General features: G+C 32.5%; 1 protein-coding gene across 1 annotated transcript; it reads right to left on the bottom strand.

Annotated features, from left to right (window-relative positions):
* Nucleotides 1,970-4,403, bottom strand: LOC108663562 (WAT1-related protein At5g07050-like). Its single transcript, XM_018128647.1, is given in 8 exon segments — nt 1,970-2,468; nt 2,796-2,947; nt 3,053-3,214; nt 3,312-3,561; nt 3,681-3,771; nt 3,774-3,796; nt 3,897-3,959; nt 4,053-4,403. Coding segments are annotated over 8 exon segments (1,221 nt in total). The 5' UTR covers nt 4,253-4,403; the 3' UTR covers nt 1,970-2,188.

Below are 20,516 nucleotides of genomic sequence, written 5' to 3' on the forward strand. Positions count from 1 at the left end.
GCCATACATCATGCCAAAAAAGAAGGTCTCCCTTACCAATCCTCTATCGTATTTGTTGTCCAGATATGTCTCTACCATGAAGCATCCGTTTCTAGGTTAGAGAATCTCGAAGTTTGGGTGAGATTAGCTGAGGAATTTGCTCAGTACAGTACTTGGCTTTCATGTATTGTGTCCACAAGCTGCTACATGTTTGAAAACGCCACCAAAGTTTTGCAGAAAAAGCCTCCACTACATCTTGTAAACTACGGATGTCTAGACCACTTTCTGAGCTTGGAAAGGTAACTTTGTTCCATGATGACCAATGTATGTGTTTGCTGTCCAAAGTGTCTCCCCATAAAAAACTATTAAAAAGTCTGTCTATTTTTTCAATGACACTCACCGGGGGCTTAAGCACTTGAAGTAGGTATAATGGCAAAGATGATAGAACACTTCGTATTAGTGTAATGCGTCCACCAGTTGAAAGGACTTTATTCTCCCATCTAGTGATCTTCTCTCGGATTTTCGTAATGAGTGAGTCAAAAAGCATCACTTTCTTTGGTCCTTTGTAAAGAGGAGCTCCCAAATATGTAACTGGTAGAGCCTTGTGATGGAAGCCTGTGGTTTGAGTAATTAGTTAAATTACTTTAGCCTGTGGTAGAGTCTTTGGCTCAGCTAAATTAGTTATTTTAGTATATGATAAGAATATTAATATAGCTAAATTAGTTACATTTTGGTATTATATTTAAAAAAGTTTTTAAATTATTTTAAAAAAATTTAATAAGTTTTTATTTTTTTATTGTGTTCAATCAAACCCCTATACTTGTATTTTGAATTAAATAGGCACTTGTAACTAACGGTTCATTAAGTACTGTTAGTTGAAACGTCACTTCTCATTTTTTATGTCCATGTGGCACTGATATGGCATTGATGTGTAGGTTGAAAAATATTATATAACTATATCATCATGCTATATTAGTGCATGACATGTCATCATCCATGATAACATGTCAGCATACCAATATCATGTGGTATAAAATGATATATAAGAGCCTATTTGATTAACAATAATTAGTTAATCATTACTTGTAAAAGCTTATTTGATTCAAAATAAAAAAAATAAAGATTTGATTGAACGTAATAAAAAATAAATATTTATTTTAAAATTTTCTAAATAATTCATGAATTTTTTAATGCATTGTACCTAATTGATTCTATTATTCATCACCTGTTTTGCAAGTCATTATAAAATTTCTTAATGAAATTCTTTGTTAAAAACATGTTAATGTCCCTAAGGCCTAAATAAGAGGTGTTCACAATAATACATATTTTGTTAAAAGGCTAGGTGGGCAATGGGGACTTTTAAGTTAATGCTACTCAATCTGCCTATGGAACTTTGAAGATTGAAGCCTTAGAATTTTTTACAAACTGGCAGATAACTCAACTACGCCACCACCGCAATTGCAACAAGCAATTCTCTAAAATGTCTGTGATTAGTGCAAATTTGTAAGGACAAGAATTCAGTGTAAAGGAGTATCCTTGATACCGTATGACAGAAACCCAATATTCCATAGAATATAATGAGTGTGAGTGATTTAACTTATCAGCAGCCACCTGAATTCTGTATGCTTATCATTCCAATAAGTTGGAGGGGAGAAGGAACACCAAGAAAGTTGACAACAACTGAACCCAAATTGTATCTGTCTGTCTGCTATTTGATAACACGGGTGCATTTTATCTAGTAGCTTGGATGTGATTTTTGATTAGAAAATGAATGGAAGCATCAGATTCAAAAACAAAAGATGCAACTGAGATTCTTGGAACAATTTCTGCCATTTCCATGGCCTCAACTAGCACAGGGAAAAAAAAAAAAAAAGGGTCAACCACTAGCACACCTTAGTGGAATCTGAATCAGACGTCAGCAATTCTACTATGTGTGTACTCACATGAAGCAAATTCCCAAACCAAAAAGATTGTTTCATTTGAGACCAAATTCTGAGAAACAAAGAAAAAGAGATTCTGGGATTCTCTCATTTTCATTCAGTACAAGGGTCCTTAACAGCATTAGCTTACAGCATTACTTTATAATACCGAAACATTAAAAAAAGAAGAAGGAAAAGCCCCATATATGACATATGTCTAACACCTTTTAAAAATGATAGAAACAAAATGGGGATGTAAAGACAAAAAACCCCATCCCTTAATGGTAGAACTAAACTTTGAACGATGTTTGGTCTTGGTTGGCTTTCATGGGGGATTCTGGCACGGGCATGGCAATGGCAACTGCTGACAGCTTGTTTGCTTCTGCTAATTTTTTAAATTCAACTTCATTGGCTTCTATATCTTCAATTACTAGGATTGTGTTGCCATTTGCTTGGATCTTAACTGGTTCAGGGATCTCTTCCTCATTGACCTCTTTCTCCTTGTTTTCCTTGTGCTTTCCCCAGAGGACTGAATAAAGCCCTATAACTATCCAGATTGCTCCTATCACCCTGCAAATTAATCCACAAGGGGATTTGATTAATTCCTATGCGATTCATTAAAACCAAATCAATTCATGCAAGTGATTCTTTTTTATTTTTATATGTTATAAGAAAAAAAAAAAGAGAAGTGATGCTTGATGAAATATTCAATTGTCAGTGGTTGTCACTCTATGAAATAGAAGTACAAAATTGTATCTAATGATTAAGGATGGTACAAGTGGGGGATACAACAAATTAGAATAAGTGCAAAACCGGCTATACAAGGATATGTAAGAAAGGATACATGCATGCATGCAGAAAAATGTAACAGTGAGTGAAGGAGAAATTAAAATTTACCCTCCAAGAAAAATCTTCTCTGCCAGGATGAAAGACCCCATGATTGCAACTATGATCATCATCAGAGGGCTGAAAGCAGTGGCAAATACTGGACCTCTTTTCTTTATCACCATTCCTTGAACATAGTATGATATGCTTGATGTGACAATTCCCTGTAAACATTAAAAAATTAGAATAGAGACAACACACAAAAGCCACTTTTTTTATATGTTTATATAGGACTAGAAACAGAGAGAACAGAGAACGAGGTTTATTACAGCATAGGCAGCAGCAAGGAGGTTCATGTCCCAGCCAATTTGCCAAGCTGAGGTCTTGCGCTCCATCACAAATGTCACAACAATAGCTTATAGAGTGCCCACAAAGCACACTAGTGATGTGAGAGAAAGATGATGATTCTTGTATGTCTTCAATGCTTTTGCCTGGTAATGATAACAATTAAACAGTGAAGTTAGTTAATTTGTTGGGGAGGAGGGTGGGGCGGTGTTCTTGTTTTCTAAAATTTTGCTGTTTAATTACCTGTAAGACAAAGAGGGAAGCCCAGGCGAGGGTGGCAATGATAAGGAGGATGGAGCCTTTGACCCAATCTTTGTCAGTAGTTCCAGCAGTGTCAGTGCCGGTCGACTGCCTAGGATGGATACTCTTAGTCCAAAACAATTCAACAATGGGTCCTTTATTTAATGTCATCAACATTGCCCCTGCCACTGTCACCAATGTTCCCACTATCTTTGCCTGACACCTCACTTTCTTTACATCAATCTTCTCCATCCTATTCATTACCAAACCAAACAAAAATTAAATTTGAATCCGTTAGTCAGCCTTAACCAAATCTACTCTGCAAATATGAAAAAGAAAATCCTAGTTACTGATCATGATTCATGCGCATACCGGCACATAACAGCCATGACAAATGTCATTGCAGGAAGGATATTGCTCATAGCACATGAGAAAGTTGGAGATGTATATTTCAACCCAGCAAGTAGAAGTTCTGATCAATCACCGGCCTGTGTTTTTTTTATCAGGAAACAATAACTTTGCTTTACTTTAAGATTCCAGTGCAAAATCAATGCATTTGAAAGAAAAGGGTTTCAGCTAAAAACTAACCCCAGAAGAGCCAGAATGAATATTTGCATGAAAACTGGGAATGTTATCTTTGATTGCCCTCTCCTGAAATGTTAAAACATAGTTACATTCAGCATATATGTATTTCTTGTGTGAGCTGATCATGTTGCTATCTACATATTTCAATGTTCTTCAAACCTTTCGAAAATCAAAGCAAAGGGAGCTATGACTGCAGTTGCAAAAGCATGCCGGTAGACCACCAGGACATAGTGGCTCATGCCTCTGTTAAGTGAAACTTTGGTGATAATATTCATGCCCGCATAGCCGAACTGCAATGAAATCATTGCAAAGTAAGGTTTGGAGCTCTCCAGGAAGCTACCACATCTCAACTTCTCCATTTTTCTTAACTATTTGGGAGAAATTTGATGGAAAATTCGGAAAAGAGAGAGTTTCAGTTCTGAGAAGAAAGAAATCTAGAGGAAAAGAGAGAGGAAGAATTGAACACCCTGAGAACAAGTGTTTGTGTTTCTCCCTAAAGGAGAAGGCGAGGAAGGGACACATATTTATATTGGTTTGGAGTGAACTGTCCATGTCTCAGGCATGTGGGTGCATCTGTCAATATGTTACTTTACTATACGAAAATTTATCTGAAAAAAGCTAGGTAAGGGAAAATATTACAAAGTTTTTAAACTCCTACCATATGATAAAACATCGTTTACTCTACACTATTCTATCAAAGACCTCTTTCAGTCCCTTACTCTCAACTGCAGCAAATCAAATCATTCTATTAGCCAAGTTTAGCAAGCCTATATACTTTACTAATTACTGCTTTCATCACAATTTTTTATCTTTAGAATTAAAATTTACAAATAAATTTCATTTGTAGACTACTTAGGAATATTTCATTTTTATTATTTACCTCATCCGCATTTAAAAATTTTTTTTTTTCTCAAATTCGACATTCTCTCAATAAATTCTTGAATATTAATGAAATTTTATCACGTCAATGTCACGCATATTAATGTAAAAATTTTAGATAAAAACGAAAATAAAGTATTTAAAAAAAGTCATAAATAAAATATAATTATTGAATATTATATCATTGATAAATGATTATAAATTATTCAACTCTTAATGATGTATATGACATACCAAATAATTGAATCAATAGTTGACGTGTGAGGCAGGATTTGATGCGGTGACATAAAACCGAGTGAGTTCATGGAAAGTTATTCTTTATGATTATCCATATTATATGCTATGCTCAATATGCAAGAGAAATAGAGGGTTTGGCATTTTAATTATATATAAAATTATTAATTAATTTGTATTTTTTTTCTAAAAGCAAGAAAGAGAGGTGGATAACACGTGGCAAATAGTGGTGGGGTATCTGAGTCACTTTCTGCATGGTTTAGTGTAGGTGAGGTAAGCTTAAAGTGACACTCTATAGCTATATTATATCGTACTTTTTTGTTTATTTGTATTTTGAGAGAGAGAGAATCATGATCTTGAAATTAGGCAAAACATATATTCTAGCATCTCTTACATTCTCTATAGTGTTGATTATTCACCTAACATGGCGTCTAAATGTTGTGGAACAAGATTTGGCCGTCATGCCATCCTCAATTTCTTTCCAACATGTAAAACTCTGCCATGCATAAATTTTCAATTAATCATCTACACACTCCAATTTATCCAAATCTTTTAACGAAATAATATGTCTAATTTAATTAATTATTTGATCAATCACGTCTAGACAAAAACCATTAATAATGACTCCTTTTCATATCGAGCGGTCAAATTTTTTGACTCGTACATTGTTTTCTCGTAGCATCTGAATTTTTGATATAAAATATATCTTGATGACAAAGTAAAAAGAAAAGAAGATACTTTCTTTGAACTTGACATTAGAATCTCCCGCTTTCTTTCACTCATGCTGATGTTTTATATTAAAAAAAGAAATTGTAAAGCTATATTTTCTAAATTTAATAATCAATTTTTTCATCTTAAAAGCTTACGGATATATTCATATTTTAAAATTTTTGACAAAAAGTATTTTAGTTAAATATAAGTTAACGTTTCTTAACTCGTGATTAATTCAATCATTGAACATTACACGTTGATATATCGTAACAAATTAAAAGACTTTAGATTTTGCAAATGGAAGAAGATTGAGTAATGATGAAGAAAATCTTTTTTTTTTTATCTTAAGAATTATGAAGGATTTTATTCCAAATAAAGATTGGGGGAAGAAAGAGTGATGTGTGGGGGTAGGGAAAAAAACAAAGAACAAAGAGGGGGGCCTAAAAGAGTGAAGGAAAAAAAAAAAAGGAAAGGAGTTTGCGTAGAAGACGGGACCTTTAGCGATTTGGATAATTTGTAGTTGAAACTGACTCGGCGCAAGAGTGAAGCAGCAATAACCATCCTCTTTCTCACGCCTACACCATTTCCTGTCTTTGGATTATTTTTTCTAGCTTTGTCTCAGCTGTTCGCTTCGTGCTCTTTGACCCTTTGTCCCAATACCCAACGCAACTAGTTTCCTAACACTGTAGCTAGACATGGAGTCACTGTTCCAAGTTACAAAGATTATAGCCTAGGTACTTTCTGTTTTATTGATGCCCTACAAGAGGATTTATTAATGAATTTTTTCCCTATATGTGACAGTTAATAGGCTTGTGTTATGTGCTCATGCAATTTTAAACTCTGAAAATAAAATTTAAGTAAACATAAAAAAAGAAATTTATATTTTTTAAATTTAAACCTAAACTCGTGTAGTTTTAAACTTTAAAAATAAATATTAAATAAACTTAAAAACTCAAAAAAGCAAAAGCACAAGAAAGGAAGAAATGAGAAAACTTTTTAGAGAAACATAATACTTTGTATTTTTCAACATTTAAGATGGTATGAGATTGGGCTTAAGTTCCGAAACATAAAAATTGAGCTACACAAAGGGATGGACCCCATGACTTCACAAGTTCAGCCTCCTTTTCACAATACTTTGGGGATTTTTCTTTATTGGTAAATAATTTATAGATTTCCTTTGCTACTTGACTGATTGCAGCTTTTGTAAAAGGAGGTTGGAGTTGCTTGGTTGAGGGGATTCCACTAATGTCCCTCTTGATCTGCCGCTAATGGCATTGGCAGATGGAGCTAGGAAAATGCTCGACCTAGAGATTCCATGAAATAGGCAGTTAATTATTATTTTCCATGACAAAATTACTAATTGTATTGCATAGTTAGAGATTGATATCGGATCCGTGAGTATGAATTTAAACACCCCCCTTTTGAAAACTTTGGCTTCAATATTCTTAATAAATTTGAAATTAAATATAAATTTAGATTGCCACTTGACTTCAACGTGAACATAACAAGGGATGAACAAAGCCAGTTGTCATTAGGAGTGTGCAGTGGTCAGTTGCAATTGAGCAACCGACCGCAGCCGTCAATTGTTGCAACTCACGGTTTGGCTCAACGGGTTGCAACGATCGGCCTCGTTGGTCGATCGGTTCGGTCATCAGAGGGGATGAACTGATCAAGAAACTGATCAATTAAAATTATTGGTAATATGCTAGAATTAATGTTAAGAATTATGTTTGGAAATTTTGTTGAGAATTATTGTTTGGATTTTCAATTAAAATGATTGGCAATATGCTTGAATTAAACATTAAGAATTATGTTTGGGAATTATGTTGAGAATTATTGTTTGGATTTTCAATTAAAATGATTAGCAATATGCTAGAATTAAACATTAAGAATTATGTTTGGGAATTAGGTTGAGAATTATTGTTTGGATTTTCAATTAAAATGATTGGTAATATGCTAGAACTAAACATTAAAAATTATGTTTAGGAATTAATGTTTAGAATTATTGTTTGAATTTTCAATTAAAATAATTGGCAATATGTTAGAATTAAACATTAAGAATTATGTTTGAGAATTAATGTTTAGAATTATTATTTGGATTTTCAATTACAATGATTGGCAATATGCTAGAATTAATGATTGGAATTAATATTTGGGTATTTTTTTTTTTGTAGATGTCAACTAATGAGGAAACAAATTTGGCAACTAGTGAGACGCCAATATCAACATCAACATCAACACCATCAAAATTTAAATCCCATGTTATTGCTAGTTCTACTGAAGCCAACAAAACATGTGAGGTTGTAAGCAAAATGTGGAAGTAAAGGGAACCACCTCAATCTACATCGGTTGTGTGAGATCACTTCACTAAATGTGTTGATTAGAAAGATAATAAGACGACTAAATGTTCTCATTGTGGTAAAGAATTTTTGTTGATATAAAAAAATGGAACATCTTCATTGAATAATCATATTAAAGTTTGTTCGAAGTTGAAATTGGTTCATGATAGTGAGGAGAACAAGTAAATGGAATTAGTTTTTAGTTCGAGAGGAGATGAGCTAGGTAGTTGGAAGTTTGATCAAGAGACAATTAGGAGAAGTTTAGCTAAGATGATCATTTAGGATAAATTGCCTTTTAAGTTTGTGGAAAGTGAATGATATAGGAAACAGATAAACAAAGTATGTCATAGATTTTGTATACCATCACAATGGATTGTTGCTAGGGATTGTTATAAAATTTATATTAATAAAAAAAACTCAGATGAGAAGATTGTTAAGATCATGTCCTAGTAGAATGCGTCTCACCACTAACACATGGACTTCAATACAAAGAATTAATTATATGTGTTTAACTGTCCATTTTATTGATAATGATTGGAAGTTGTAAAAAAAGATTTTGAACTTTTGTCCCATTACTAGTCAAAAAGATGAGTCCATTGGTCAAGCAATTAGTAAATGTTTGCTTGATTAGGGGATCCAAAAGATTTTTTCTATCACTGTTGATAATTCTAGTTTAAATGATGTTGCAATAGGACATTTGAAGAAAATAATTTAATGTTGCTAGAACTAGTATTTTAGGAGGTAGAGTTTTTCATGTGAGATGCATTGCTCATATTGTAATCTTATGGTGTTTGATAGATTGAAGGATATCAATAACTCAATAGCTCGTGTTAGAGATGCAATGAGATATGTTAGACAATCCCTTGCTAGATTAGCCAAGTTTAAGGAGTGTGCTACTAGTGCGGTAGTTGAGAGCAAGTGTTTATTGTGTTTGGATGTGAGCACTAGATGGAATTCTATTTTTTTGATGTAGGGTACAACTTTGAAATTTCAAAGGGCTTTTGCATCATTTGAGTTGTGTGAAAATAGCTACATACATGAGCTAATAAGGTTGGGAGATAGCGTGCTCGATGATAGAGATTGAGCAAATATGAGGAGGATTTCTCATTTCTTGAGAGAATTTTATAATTTGACCTTGAGTGTTTTAGGCACATTTTAATAACTGCTAATTCTTTACTAGATTCCATTTTTAATGTGTATACCACTTTGATTGAATGGCAAAATGGTGATGATGTTGATTTATGGTCTATGCCAATTAAAATGAAAGAGAAATTTGACAAGTATCGGGGGAATGAGGACAAAATGAATTTAGTGTTGTTCATTGTCATTATACTTGATCTGAGGAAAAAGCTTTCTTATGTTGAATTCACTTTGCTAGAAATGTATCCTCCCACACAAGCCTCAATGATGTTTTTTTGGGTGACACAAACAATGGATGAGTTGTTCGTTGTTATAGAAATATGTCACAATCTTTATCTCATGTTGGTTAAAGAGGTTAAGAGTGTCCAACACCCATCGGACAAGGCACTAGTGATATTTGTAGTAATAGCGTTGCTTCAATTTTGATTGGCAATGACATAAAACATACTAAAAAAAGATTGGATAGGTTCAAGAAGCACCGGTTAAACACTAGGCCAAAAGAGCTGAAAACGGAATTGGAGAAATATTTATTTGAGCCTGTAGATGATGAGGGTTTCAATGATGATGAGTTTGATGTTCTCATGTGGTGGAAACTCAATCAATTTAGGTTTTCTATGCTTGTCGCTATCATTTGTGATGTTTTGACTGTTCCCATATCAACAGTTGCTTCAGAGTTCACTTTTAGTACTAGTGGACTTTTGCTTGATGCATATAGGAGTTCTTTGACTCCTAAGGTAGTGCAAGCACTTATTTGTGCTCAAGATTAGTTACATGGATTGGCATGTGGTGATTCAGATTTGATTAAGGATGATTTGGACGAGCTCGACAAACTTGATTTTGGTAATTATTTTATAATTTTATTTGTAATTTAATTTATTAGATTTGTCAAAGATCAATTTACTATATTTGTTATTTTATTTTTAGTTTTGTCTAATATTGCATTGGAGACAATAGCTGAGTTTGAGCCTGAGTCAGACTAACGTGTTATTTCCATTAGCTATTTGCACTTTTCAAGTAATGTTATCATTAGGTACTATGCAATATTTACATTAGAATTATAATTCATTTAGGTTATCTTACCACAATAATATACACTATTTATATATTTGTTTTTAACCTTTTTAGAAGCATGTTTTGCAAAATTGTTGAATTGGAGTTGGAGGTCCATCTTTTAAAATTTAGTGATTTATGTTATGAAACTTTGAGTTATGTAACTTCTAATCCAAAATTAAAGTCATAAAGGATATCTCTTCTTTGTTTATTTATTGTATGATGATTAATGATGATTTCTTTGTGATCATATTTAATTAATTGGCTTAAACTTATAAAACTTTTGAAACTAATGTTTATTTATTATATAAAGATTAATGTTTATTTATTGAATGAAGATTAATATTATTAACCATTTGAAAGAAATAAATAGGTCCAAAGGATTACATATAAATAAATGGACCCAGAGTGGCAATTTACAAGGGGTTTTGTAAAAAAGCTTAAGTCAAACAAAAAAAAAATGCCATTTACAAAGGGTAACACAAAAAAAAGCTCAAGTCAACCCATTTCAAAAACTGACTTAAGATCGACTGAACTAAGGTCAGTTTTAACCAACCGAAACTAAGTTCTTGCATGGTTTGGTTAGGTTGGTTTATAGAACAAATTTCTTAGTCGATTTTTATCAAAACCGAATCAAAAATTGACTAAACAGAACCAAGCTCATCCCTAGTTGTCTCGTAGTTTTTACTAGTTTTACAAATTTGTATTTCTAATTAATTGATGTTTTGCATAATATTTACATCATTTTGCTCAAAATTCAAATATTGAGGACATATAGTCAATAAATGAAATCACTTGGGTTAAGGTTTTGACTAAAGAGATCTTGATATTGAGCTATAATATCTTCTCTTATTAACAAGGAAAAAAAGAAAACTAAAAATAATTTCCCATCTATTCTATTAGTTTTTCTTTTTAAATTTTTTAATATATATATGAAATCAAAGATTGCATGTAAGATTTTTAAAAGGGTATTTTTTAAAGTTTTTCTTTCAGTAAATGTCAATAGCACGTGGCTTCCCCCCATTGGTCTTAGTTGCCCACTTACCTCTTCAGTGGAGAGTCTTGAAAGTACTTTTGATATGGAGATTGTTTGCCTAAGCTTGCTAATGTTACAACTAATACAAGCTTGATTAGTACATGTGGACAAAACTTTCATATCTTGTTTCCTTTTGCTTCGTTGTATTGGTTGTTTTGATGCACCTTTGTTTAAGCTTTTTTTTTTATGCTGGAAATTCTCGCAGGGCTCAGCTACCCTGTAATCGTTTTATTAAGAATCGAAAAAATTAAGTACAATGGAGAGGGGGACATAAATCGAACCTCCAAAGTTACATGAGTTCGAGAAAGATAAAAAAAGGTACTTGAAATGGAAAATTTCATTTTATGTGCATATTTTTGAATGCTATTATAAAATTGAAACTTTTCCATATTACAAGAATCTAAGTAATAAAAATAACAGAAATAAATTAGGAGTTCTACTCCTTTACATTTATTTAAAATGAACATATGGTAAATTCATTTTATCTAATTTAATTATACCTCTGAGCTGACCTTCTGCTTGTGAAAATACCTGTAGGTTATAGTGCGTATGCCCCTGATTTAAGATATGATCTGCAGCCTGGATCCCTTCTTTATGGATGTGTGAAATACGAAAAGACATACCACTCAAGCATCTATGGATGAAAGCTAGCAAATACCGAGTCTTGGAAGAACCCTGATGGTCCTCTTGTATCATTTGTACCATAACTTTTACATCCATTTCTATCCAAAGTCTAGTAACATTATACTCAATGCATAAAAGCAAACCCCTTATGTAGTGCCATTAACTCTGCCTGTAATGAATTATAAGGTTCACAATTTTCAGAAAATCCAAAAATCATGGTACTTGTATGATCCCAAAGAAGTCTTCCTCCAACAGCATTCTGAAAATTATCCTTGGAACTACTATTAACATTTAACTTAAACTCACCTGCTAATGGTTTGTGCCAAGAAAATATTTTTGGTGGATGTGGTGATGCTTGTTGAAATATTAGACCCCATGCTTGAGCAATTTGTAAATCACCCTTCCATTGCCAACGATGGAATTGCCTCTCCTGGAATAGTTGCTGGATGAGTTTTAAAACTCTCCACACCACTCTATTGGAATACATACCAAGGTTCCTATGCTTCGCATCATTTTGTTCAACCCATATAAACCAAAAAATAAATAAAGGCATTAACGTGCGGATGTGCCCTTTTTTCGTATAATCACCAAAGTACAACCATGCCCATATAATCTGATAAACATTCTGGGGGTGAGTAATGTAGCTTTGGAAGAATTTTGTAAAATAATTCCAAACTTGTGTAGCTACAGGACCTTCCCAGATGACATGCAAGAGAGACTCCTCTGAGTTGCAATGTTGGCATTTAGAAGCCAACTGGAAACCCTTGGTTTTCAACCTCAAATTGACTGGAATCCAATTTTGTAACAACCTCCATAGAAAGAAAGAAGTGGTAAGAGGAGTGCTTTTATGCCAAATTAAATTGAACACAGGATTTACTAACTGTTGTTGTCAAATTATCTCCCAAGCAGACTTAGTAGTGAATTGCCCATCCAAAGTAGGTGCCCAATATGCCATATCTATATTGGATGGATCTATCGGGATTTTTAGGATTTTCGCCACAACCTCTTCCGGCAACACATTATTCAACTTACCCACATCCCATGTGCCATTATCATAGAAGTAGCAGACTCTTGTCATAGATGATGCAAAGGATAGAAAACGATTAACTAGGGGTGCTTCACCCATCCAACAATCATGCCAAAAAAATAACTAACCCTTTCCAATCCGCCACCTAATGTGTTGTTCTGTAACCGGGTAGCTAGCTAACATCCGTTTCCATGTCTGTGAATCATGAAGTTTCTGCTGCTTCATATGTTAATCATGCACCTTTGTTTAAGCTTGATATGTTATGCTGTTTTACAAGTGTTAATCGTGCACTCATTGTATTTATGGATATTAACTTCTTTTTTTAATATCATAAAAGCTCTGCTTTGCTTGTTTTAGTTTTGTACATTGGTAAAACTATGATCTTTATTGTTTTTCTTTCAGCCATAACATGGTATCAAATCATTTATGTTATGGTACCAGTAAAAGAAGCATTTGACACACTTCCAGAAGAATTCCAAAGGTCAAATAATACAAGGCAGTTGTAAGTATTTAACCTCATGAAGGAGTTTAAAATTCTCCGAATGAAAGATTCTGAGATAGTAAAAGATTACATAAATAAAGTAACCAAAATTGTAAACCAAGCAAGGTTGCTGGGACAAAAGAGTACTAGAGATTCAAGTTGTGCAATAGGTGCTTATTTCTTTACCATAGAGGTTTGAAACCACAATTTCCTAACTAGAAGTGTCAAAAAACCTAGCTAAGCTCACTTTAAATGATGTTATCAATGCACTTTAAGCTACAGATCAGAGAAGAGCTATGAGGTTAAGTAGCAGTTTTAAAAGTGCAATGATAACAAGGCATAAAGCCAAGACAGTTGGTGACTTAAAGTAGAGAAAGATGTCATCTGATCAGAAAGAAAAAGAACAAAAAAGCTTTCAAGGGAGTAAGCCTCAAAATAAGGGCGATAAATTCCACCATGCAGCTTTTGTAAAAAAAGAAATTATGTAGAAGTAAATTGCTAGTTCAAACTAAATGTTAAATGTAGGATTTGTAATCAGCAAAGGCAAATAGATAGGATATGCAAGAACAAGTCACAGTTACAAGAAAATAATCCTTAGACAACAACACAGGAAGCTGACAAGGCAATGGTAACAGAAAATGTACTTTTTAGGACTTTAACAAAGTCAATTTTTGAGATTTAAGGTCAATGGTTCCTTGATAGTGCATGCAGTAACCATACGATTCCTAAAGCTAAAATGTTTGCTTACTTTAATACTAATTACTACTCCATTGTGGAAATTGGTAATGGAGTCTTGTTAAAGGTAGTTGGGAAAGGTATTATGGCCATGAAAACTTCATCAAGTTCTAGGTATGTGCTTAAGGTCTTACTAGTTCCAGAAATTTCTCAAAATCTTTTATATGTTGGTCAGTTAGTAAATGATAACTATACTTTATTGTTTAAAAATCGTTCATGCACTATATATAGTCCTACTGGTGAATGTTTAATTATAGTGGCTATGAAAAAGAAATGATTTCTTATTGATTCGAATAATATTTGTTTGACTGCATTTGAAGATTCATCTTGTTAAATATCATTGTGGCATAAAAGGCCAGGCCACTACTATTACAAGTTACTTCTACAGGCTAACTCTTCTAGTATGCTAGAAACTTTACCAAAGCTGAATTAAGCAAGACTTGTGTGCAGTACATGAGTTAAACAGAAAACCTTTCCCTTATCCAAGCATGAATAGAGTAGTTAATAAACTTGATCTTGTATATACAAATGTTGTAAGGCCAATAAGTGAACCATTTTTAAATGGAAGTAAATATTTAAATGGAAGTAAATATTTCTTGCTTTTTATCGAAGAACTGACCAAAATGTGTTGGATTTATTTTCTTGTATAGAAATTTGAAGTTTTCAATAACTTTTAGAAATTTAAAACAAGTGTAGAGCTGCAAACAAGGAAAAAAAGTAAAGCATTGAGATATGATAATGGCGGGGAATATACAACAACGGAGTTTACTCAGTTTCTTCAAAATCATGGCATTGATCACCAACTAATTGCTTTCTATACTCCACATCAGAATGAAGTAACTAAAAGAAAGAATTGCATAGCGATTAAGATGATAAGGTGTCTGCTATTTGGGAAAAGAGTCCCTAAATCTTTCTGTGCAAAAACTACCAACATAGCTATTTATCTGTTAAATCTTTGCACTTAAGCCTTAAACAATCTAACTCCTTGTGAGGCTTGGTTTGGGAAGAAACCTTCAAGTGAGCATCTCAGAACATTTGGATGCATCTGTTATCAACATGTACCAACTGAACTCAGAGATACGTTGCAGCCAAAGGCAGTGAAAGGTATACTTGTAAGCTATAGTTCAAACTCTAAAGCTTACAAAATATACCAAATTGATATTGGTAAGATTACCATTAATAGAAATGTCATTTTTTATGAAAATTCAAGTTAGGATTGGGAGAATCACAACACTACCAGTGCTCTTATTTTGATGACAACAGCAGATAGTTTGATAACTCTTGCAGATGAAACAGTAAACGACTTTCCTATTAGAGGAATTATAAGCATTATTGATGTATACGATAGATGTCAAGTGGCACTAGCAAAACCTAAAAGTTATGAAGATGCTTCCCAACACAAAGAATGGTTAACTATTATGAGAGAAAAATTGAAAATGATTGAATAGAATCATACTTGGTCTTTAATGGATAAACCAAAGCACCATGTTCTTGGTGTTAAATGGGAATTCAAAAATAAGTTTGATTCAAATGGTTCACTCAACAAATACAGAGTGAGGATAGTTGTTAAAGGCTTTGCTCAGATTATTGGAGTTGACTACCAGGAGACATTTGTTCCATTTGCCAAAATGGATACCATTTACATATTATTTGCTATGTTTGTAACTTTTAATTAGAAAGTCTTCCATTTAGATGTTAAGTTAGCTTTTCTAAATGGAAGATTGGATGAAGAAATTTATGTTGAGCAACTAGTTGAGTTTGAAACTAAGCCTCATTAGGACAAGGTACATCGGTTTCATGAGACACTATATGGCTTAAAATAGGCTTTTCAATCCTGGTACAACAGAGTTGATGAATATCTAAAAAATCATCTTTTTCTTAAGGGTTAAAATGAAGCTACGTTGTATGTCCTAAAGAAAAACAATCAAGCTGTAGTAATAGTCTCATTGTATGTTGATGATATGCTAATGATAAGAGAAAACAATGAGGCCATTATGAAATTCAAAGATGCAATGCAATTGGTGTTCAAAATGTCAGATCTTGGTGAGGTTAGTTATTTCTTGGCCTTCAGATAACTTAAGACAACCATGGCATCTTTGTGTCATAAAGAAACTATGTGAATGATGTTTTGAAGAGGTTCAAGATGAATAATTATAAGGCAACAATAACTCCACTTACAAAAAATAAGAAGCTATTTGTTAACTCTAAAGAGAAGCTTGATAATCTTTTAACTTACAGAAGTTAGATTTGTTCACTTCTCTATATTTTTGGTACATGGCTTGAGATAATGTTTTCAGCCAATTATTTGTCTTAGTTTATGTAAGCACCAACACAAACACATTACTCTGTTGCAAAGAGAATCTTTGGATATTTGAAAGGGACATCTGACTTTGGTCTTCACTTCACTTGTTTTGATGGAAACTTAAAGAAGAATTAACTTAGCATATAAGCCACACATGCAAGAGAGCTATACACACATAGCCTACATAAATAGACATGTATTGGACAACCTAAATGAAGAGAGTCAGATAGCTACTAAGAAGAGTAGCAACTAAGTAAAGTATTCTAAGGCATTTAGAATTCTTTCCATATTTAAATTTTTCCTTACTTGTTGATTGTTTTACTCGTACAATAAGTAAGTTTAGTTTTTAAGATATTTATTTTTACGTCATTTACTTTACTTGCACTCTAAAGAAGTCTAGGATTAGAATACTTTCTTATTTAATTTACTTGCTTTACAAGTAAGTTTAAGATGGGCTATCTATAAATAGTCCCTTTATGTTTCATTGTAAAATTGAACAGAGTAATCAAACTAGTTGGATTCTTTGACAGTGATTGGGCAGGCTCTATTGATGATGGTAAGAGCATTTCTGGTTATGTCTTTTCTTTAAAAAATGGTTCTTTTTCTTGAAACTCGAAGAAACAAGACATAGTAGCCCAGTATTTTTCTGAGGCATAATATGTTGTAGCAGTAAAAGTTGCAAATCAAGCTATATAGGTGAAAAAAATCTTGGTTGATTTCTCAATTCCTCAAACATCAGCAACTCAACTGTTTATGGATAATAAATCCTCTTTTTTAATGCCTAAGAATCTTGTCTTTCACAACAAGACAAAGCATATTAGTGTGAAATATCATGCATTGAGAGAAGTCAAAAAGAATAAAGAAATCAACATCCAGCATTACTACTTCAGTGAACAATTAGTAGACATTATAACAAAGTCTCTGCTTAAGCCCAGATTTGAACATCTTAAAAGTCTGCTTAATGTTCATCAAGCTAATATTAAGGAGGAGTGTTACAACTAATACAAGTTTGATCAATACATGTGGACAAAACTTTTATATCATGTTCTTTTTTACTTCGTTGTATTGGTCGTTTTGATGCACCTTTGTTTAAGCTTGATATGTGTTAGCATGCATGCAAGCTTTATGCTTAGATTAACATTTGTATTTGTTATGCTGTTTTGTAGGTGTTCATCATGCACTCATTGTATTTATGCTTGTAACTTCTTCTTAGGCAATGAGATGAATATGTTTTCTTAAAATTAGCTCCTTTCTTCAATATCATAAAAGCTCTGTTTTGCTTGTTTTGGTAAGAAAGTGATCTTTATTGTTTTTCTTTCAACCATAATAGCCAATAGTATTGCAACCAACCTATTCCACTTTTTCCATATTCAGTTGTATTGTAACCTTTGATTTACCAAACCTTGAGTTTTCAATTACCTCCTCTCCTACCTATTTCACAACCTCTTTATCCTATCTTTGTTTAGCAACTCCGCCCTTAGGTAATTCTTGACTGCCCAATAATACTTCTTTGAAGGTTCCCGTGTCTTTCTTAGCTTCGCCATAGCCTCTCGAACCATCATCCTTTGGAGTATTTTTCCCCCTAGAGATACACCTTTCATTCTAATCAATATAAACCTTATGTATGCTTATGGCTTTACCTTTAATCATCCTCTTGTCTCCCCTTTCCACCATGGCTCACATTTTGGTCTCTTCTTTGTATCTCATGAAAACGAAGTTAGTGCTTCATTTCCTCATTCTTAAGTTATTCCATAATATGAACAAATCCATTACTTTTTTGAACTTGAAGAATACCTCATAAAGTTCTTCCTAGGTTACCTTCTTGCTTAAATTTTATAAAGGCCATATGCAGATTTAAAACCAAAGTGCCGGTGAAAGCAAACCCTTTCTATTTTCCTATCGATGTTTTCTTTTTCCTCTCTTCTCTCATATTTTTTAATACGAACTAGTTTTTTTTACCTGTTATATCATTTCATTGACAAAATAAGCATATGATCATTGTCTTCTACATCATTATAGTTCTTTAACCCTTGATTAGAGTGAAAAGATAGAGCAATATTTTTTTTATCTGCTTTCTACCTTTATTTTTGGTTTTAATCCAAGTTTCACTCATCTTTACTGTCTTACCACTATTGAAGATACTAGCCTTAACTCTACTATAGTAAACATCAAGGCACAATATGGATCAAAGATGATAAAGTCAACTAATCTAGAACAAGTAAATGAAGATAAAGCTTAGCTTGATCAAGTCAATGTAGTTGGATCTCAAGTCCAAGGCCACACATTCTCTCTTTTGTAGATTAATGGAAATGTTATTAAAGTTAATTTGCGTGATTGAAAAATGCTAGCTCATGATTATGAATGAGATTAAGGGAGGTATGTTTTATAGAATAATGTTGTAGAGATGTTATATATAATAAAAAAATGATCTCATACATCGTTAGTGAAGTTTTTAAATTTCACCAACAAAGATTATAGGGTTACACATATTATATTCAAATATGTAAAAAAATTAATAAATTATTTGATAAACAAAAGGATGCAAGATAATATTTTAATATCGTTTGGGAAATTTAAACACTTCACCGATTGTGTATAGAAAATAGTTCATATATGAACCATTATTGGTCAAATTATACAATTAGTCTCTATACTCTATCAAAATGGTAGATTTTGTCCTTAGACAATAATTTGTAAAATTTAAGTCCTTATACTTTCCAAAATTGACAATATTAGTCTAATATGTTAAAAATTTTCTATTATCTATATTGATATGGGGTTTGGTTGTGTTGACATGACATTTTCATGTTGATGTGACATTGAATTTGATAACATGGCAATGATAATATGGCATTTCACGAATGATGCAATAATAGTGCTGATATGACGTGATCAATTACTAACATGGATTTTATAAGTGTGCACATGGAATTATCTAGTGTGAGTTAATGGTCTTAAACAAGATTAGAGAAAATACAAATCAAAATTACGAATAGGTTTTAGGATTTAGGAAAAGAGTGTCATGAGATAGAGAAATGTGAAATCCCACCTTAAGCAAGTAGATAAGTTAGGAAATCCTTAGGTGAGCACATCGATTACATGTTTTGACTATCAAACTTAGTTTTGACTTTCAAAAGAACTCATTGACACTTTTAGTTATCTGTCACTTTTGAAGCTAAAAATTTTCTAAGATTGGAAAATATCAAAATATGTAATTTTTATAAAATAATTTTTTTGAAATAAAAAATAGCAGTAATGATTCCCTTGATTTTTAGATGACCAAAAATGATTTTTTTCATAATTTTTAGAATATGTTTGCTATGCTAAATGGGAATCATAAATTTAATTTCAGTCAAATTTTTTTTATTTTGTTCTTAAAATCAAAATTTAGATTTTGATTCTTTTGGATTTTGATATTTTTATTGAATCCAAATGGGGGGTTATTGGCTTATTTACATTAAATATCTTAAGTAAATGGAGAGTAAAAAATAAAGAGGATATTTACTTAAATGGTATTTAATGTAAATAAGCTGGGTAGGTTTTATAGGCAAACTGTCTTAAAAAATTGCATTATTGATACATGTTCATGATGTATCGATACATTTAGTCCAAAAAGTGTTTCGATGAACATGTATCAATACATGCTCATAATGTATCAATACATGGGTCAATGTATCGCTACATTTCATCGATTTTTGAAAAAATAAAAAGGGTAAAAGGGTATTTTCACACCCCATAGTATAAATATAACCCCTAACCCGAGGGTTTTTTGTTTTAAGTTGCCTTCCATCAATTTTTCAGCAACTCTAAGCTCTTTCAAATCCATTTTCACCCCAAGTCATCACTTTAGAAGATTGAAAGCTTGGTTTTAGGATTTTCAAACAAAGGCGATAACTTTCAACTTTTAAATATTGATTTATGAATTTTTCAGCAGTAAAAATATTATTTTTATGCTCAGATTTTCTGTTGAACACTAAAGCTCAAAGATTTTGTGATTTTCCTTAGCATTAAAGCTCACCTAAGGTAAAGATGAAAGATTTATGGGTTTCTAAGTGTGGGTTTTAG

This window comes from Theobroma cacao, chromosome 10, assembly GCF_000208745.1.
Source record: "Theobroma cacao cultivar B97-61/B2 chromosome 10, Criollo_cocoa_genome_V2, whole genome shotgun sequence".
Classification (NCBI taxonomy): domain Eukaryota; kingdom Viridiplantae; phylum Streptophyta; class Magnoliopsida; order Malvales; family Malvaceae; genus Theobroma; species Theobroma cacao.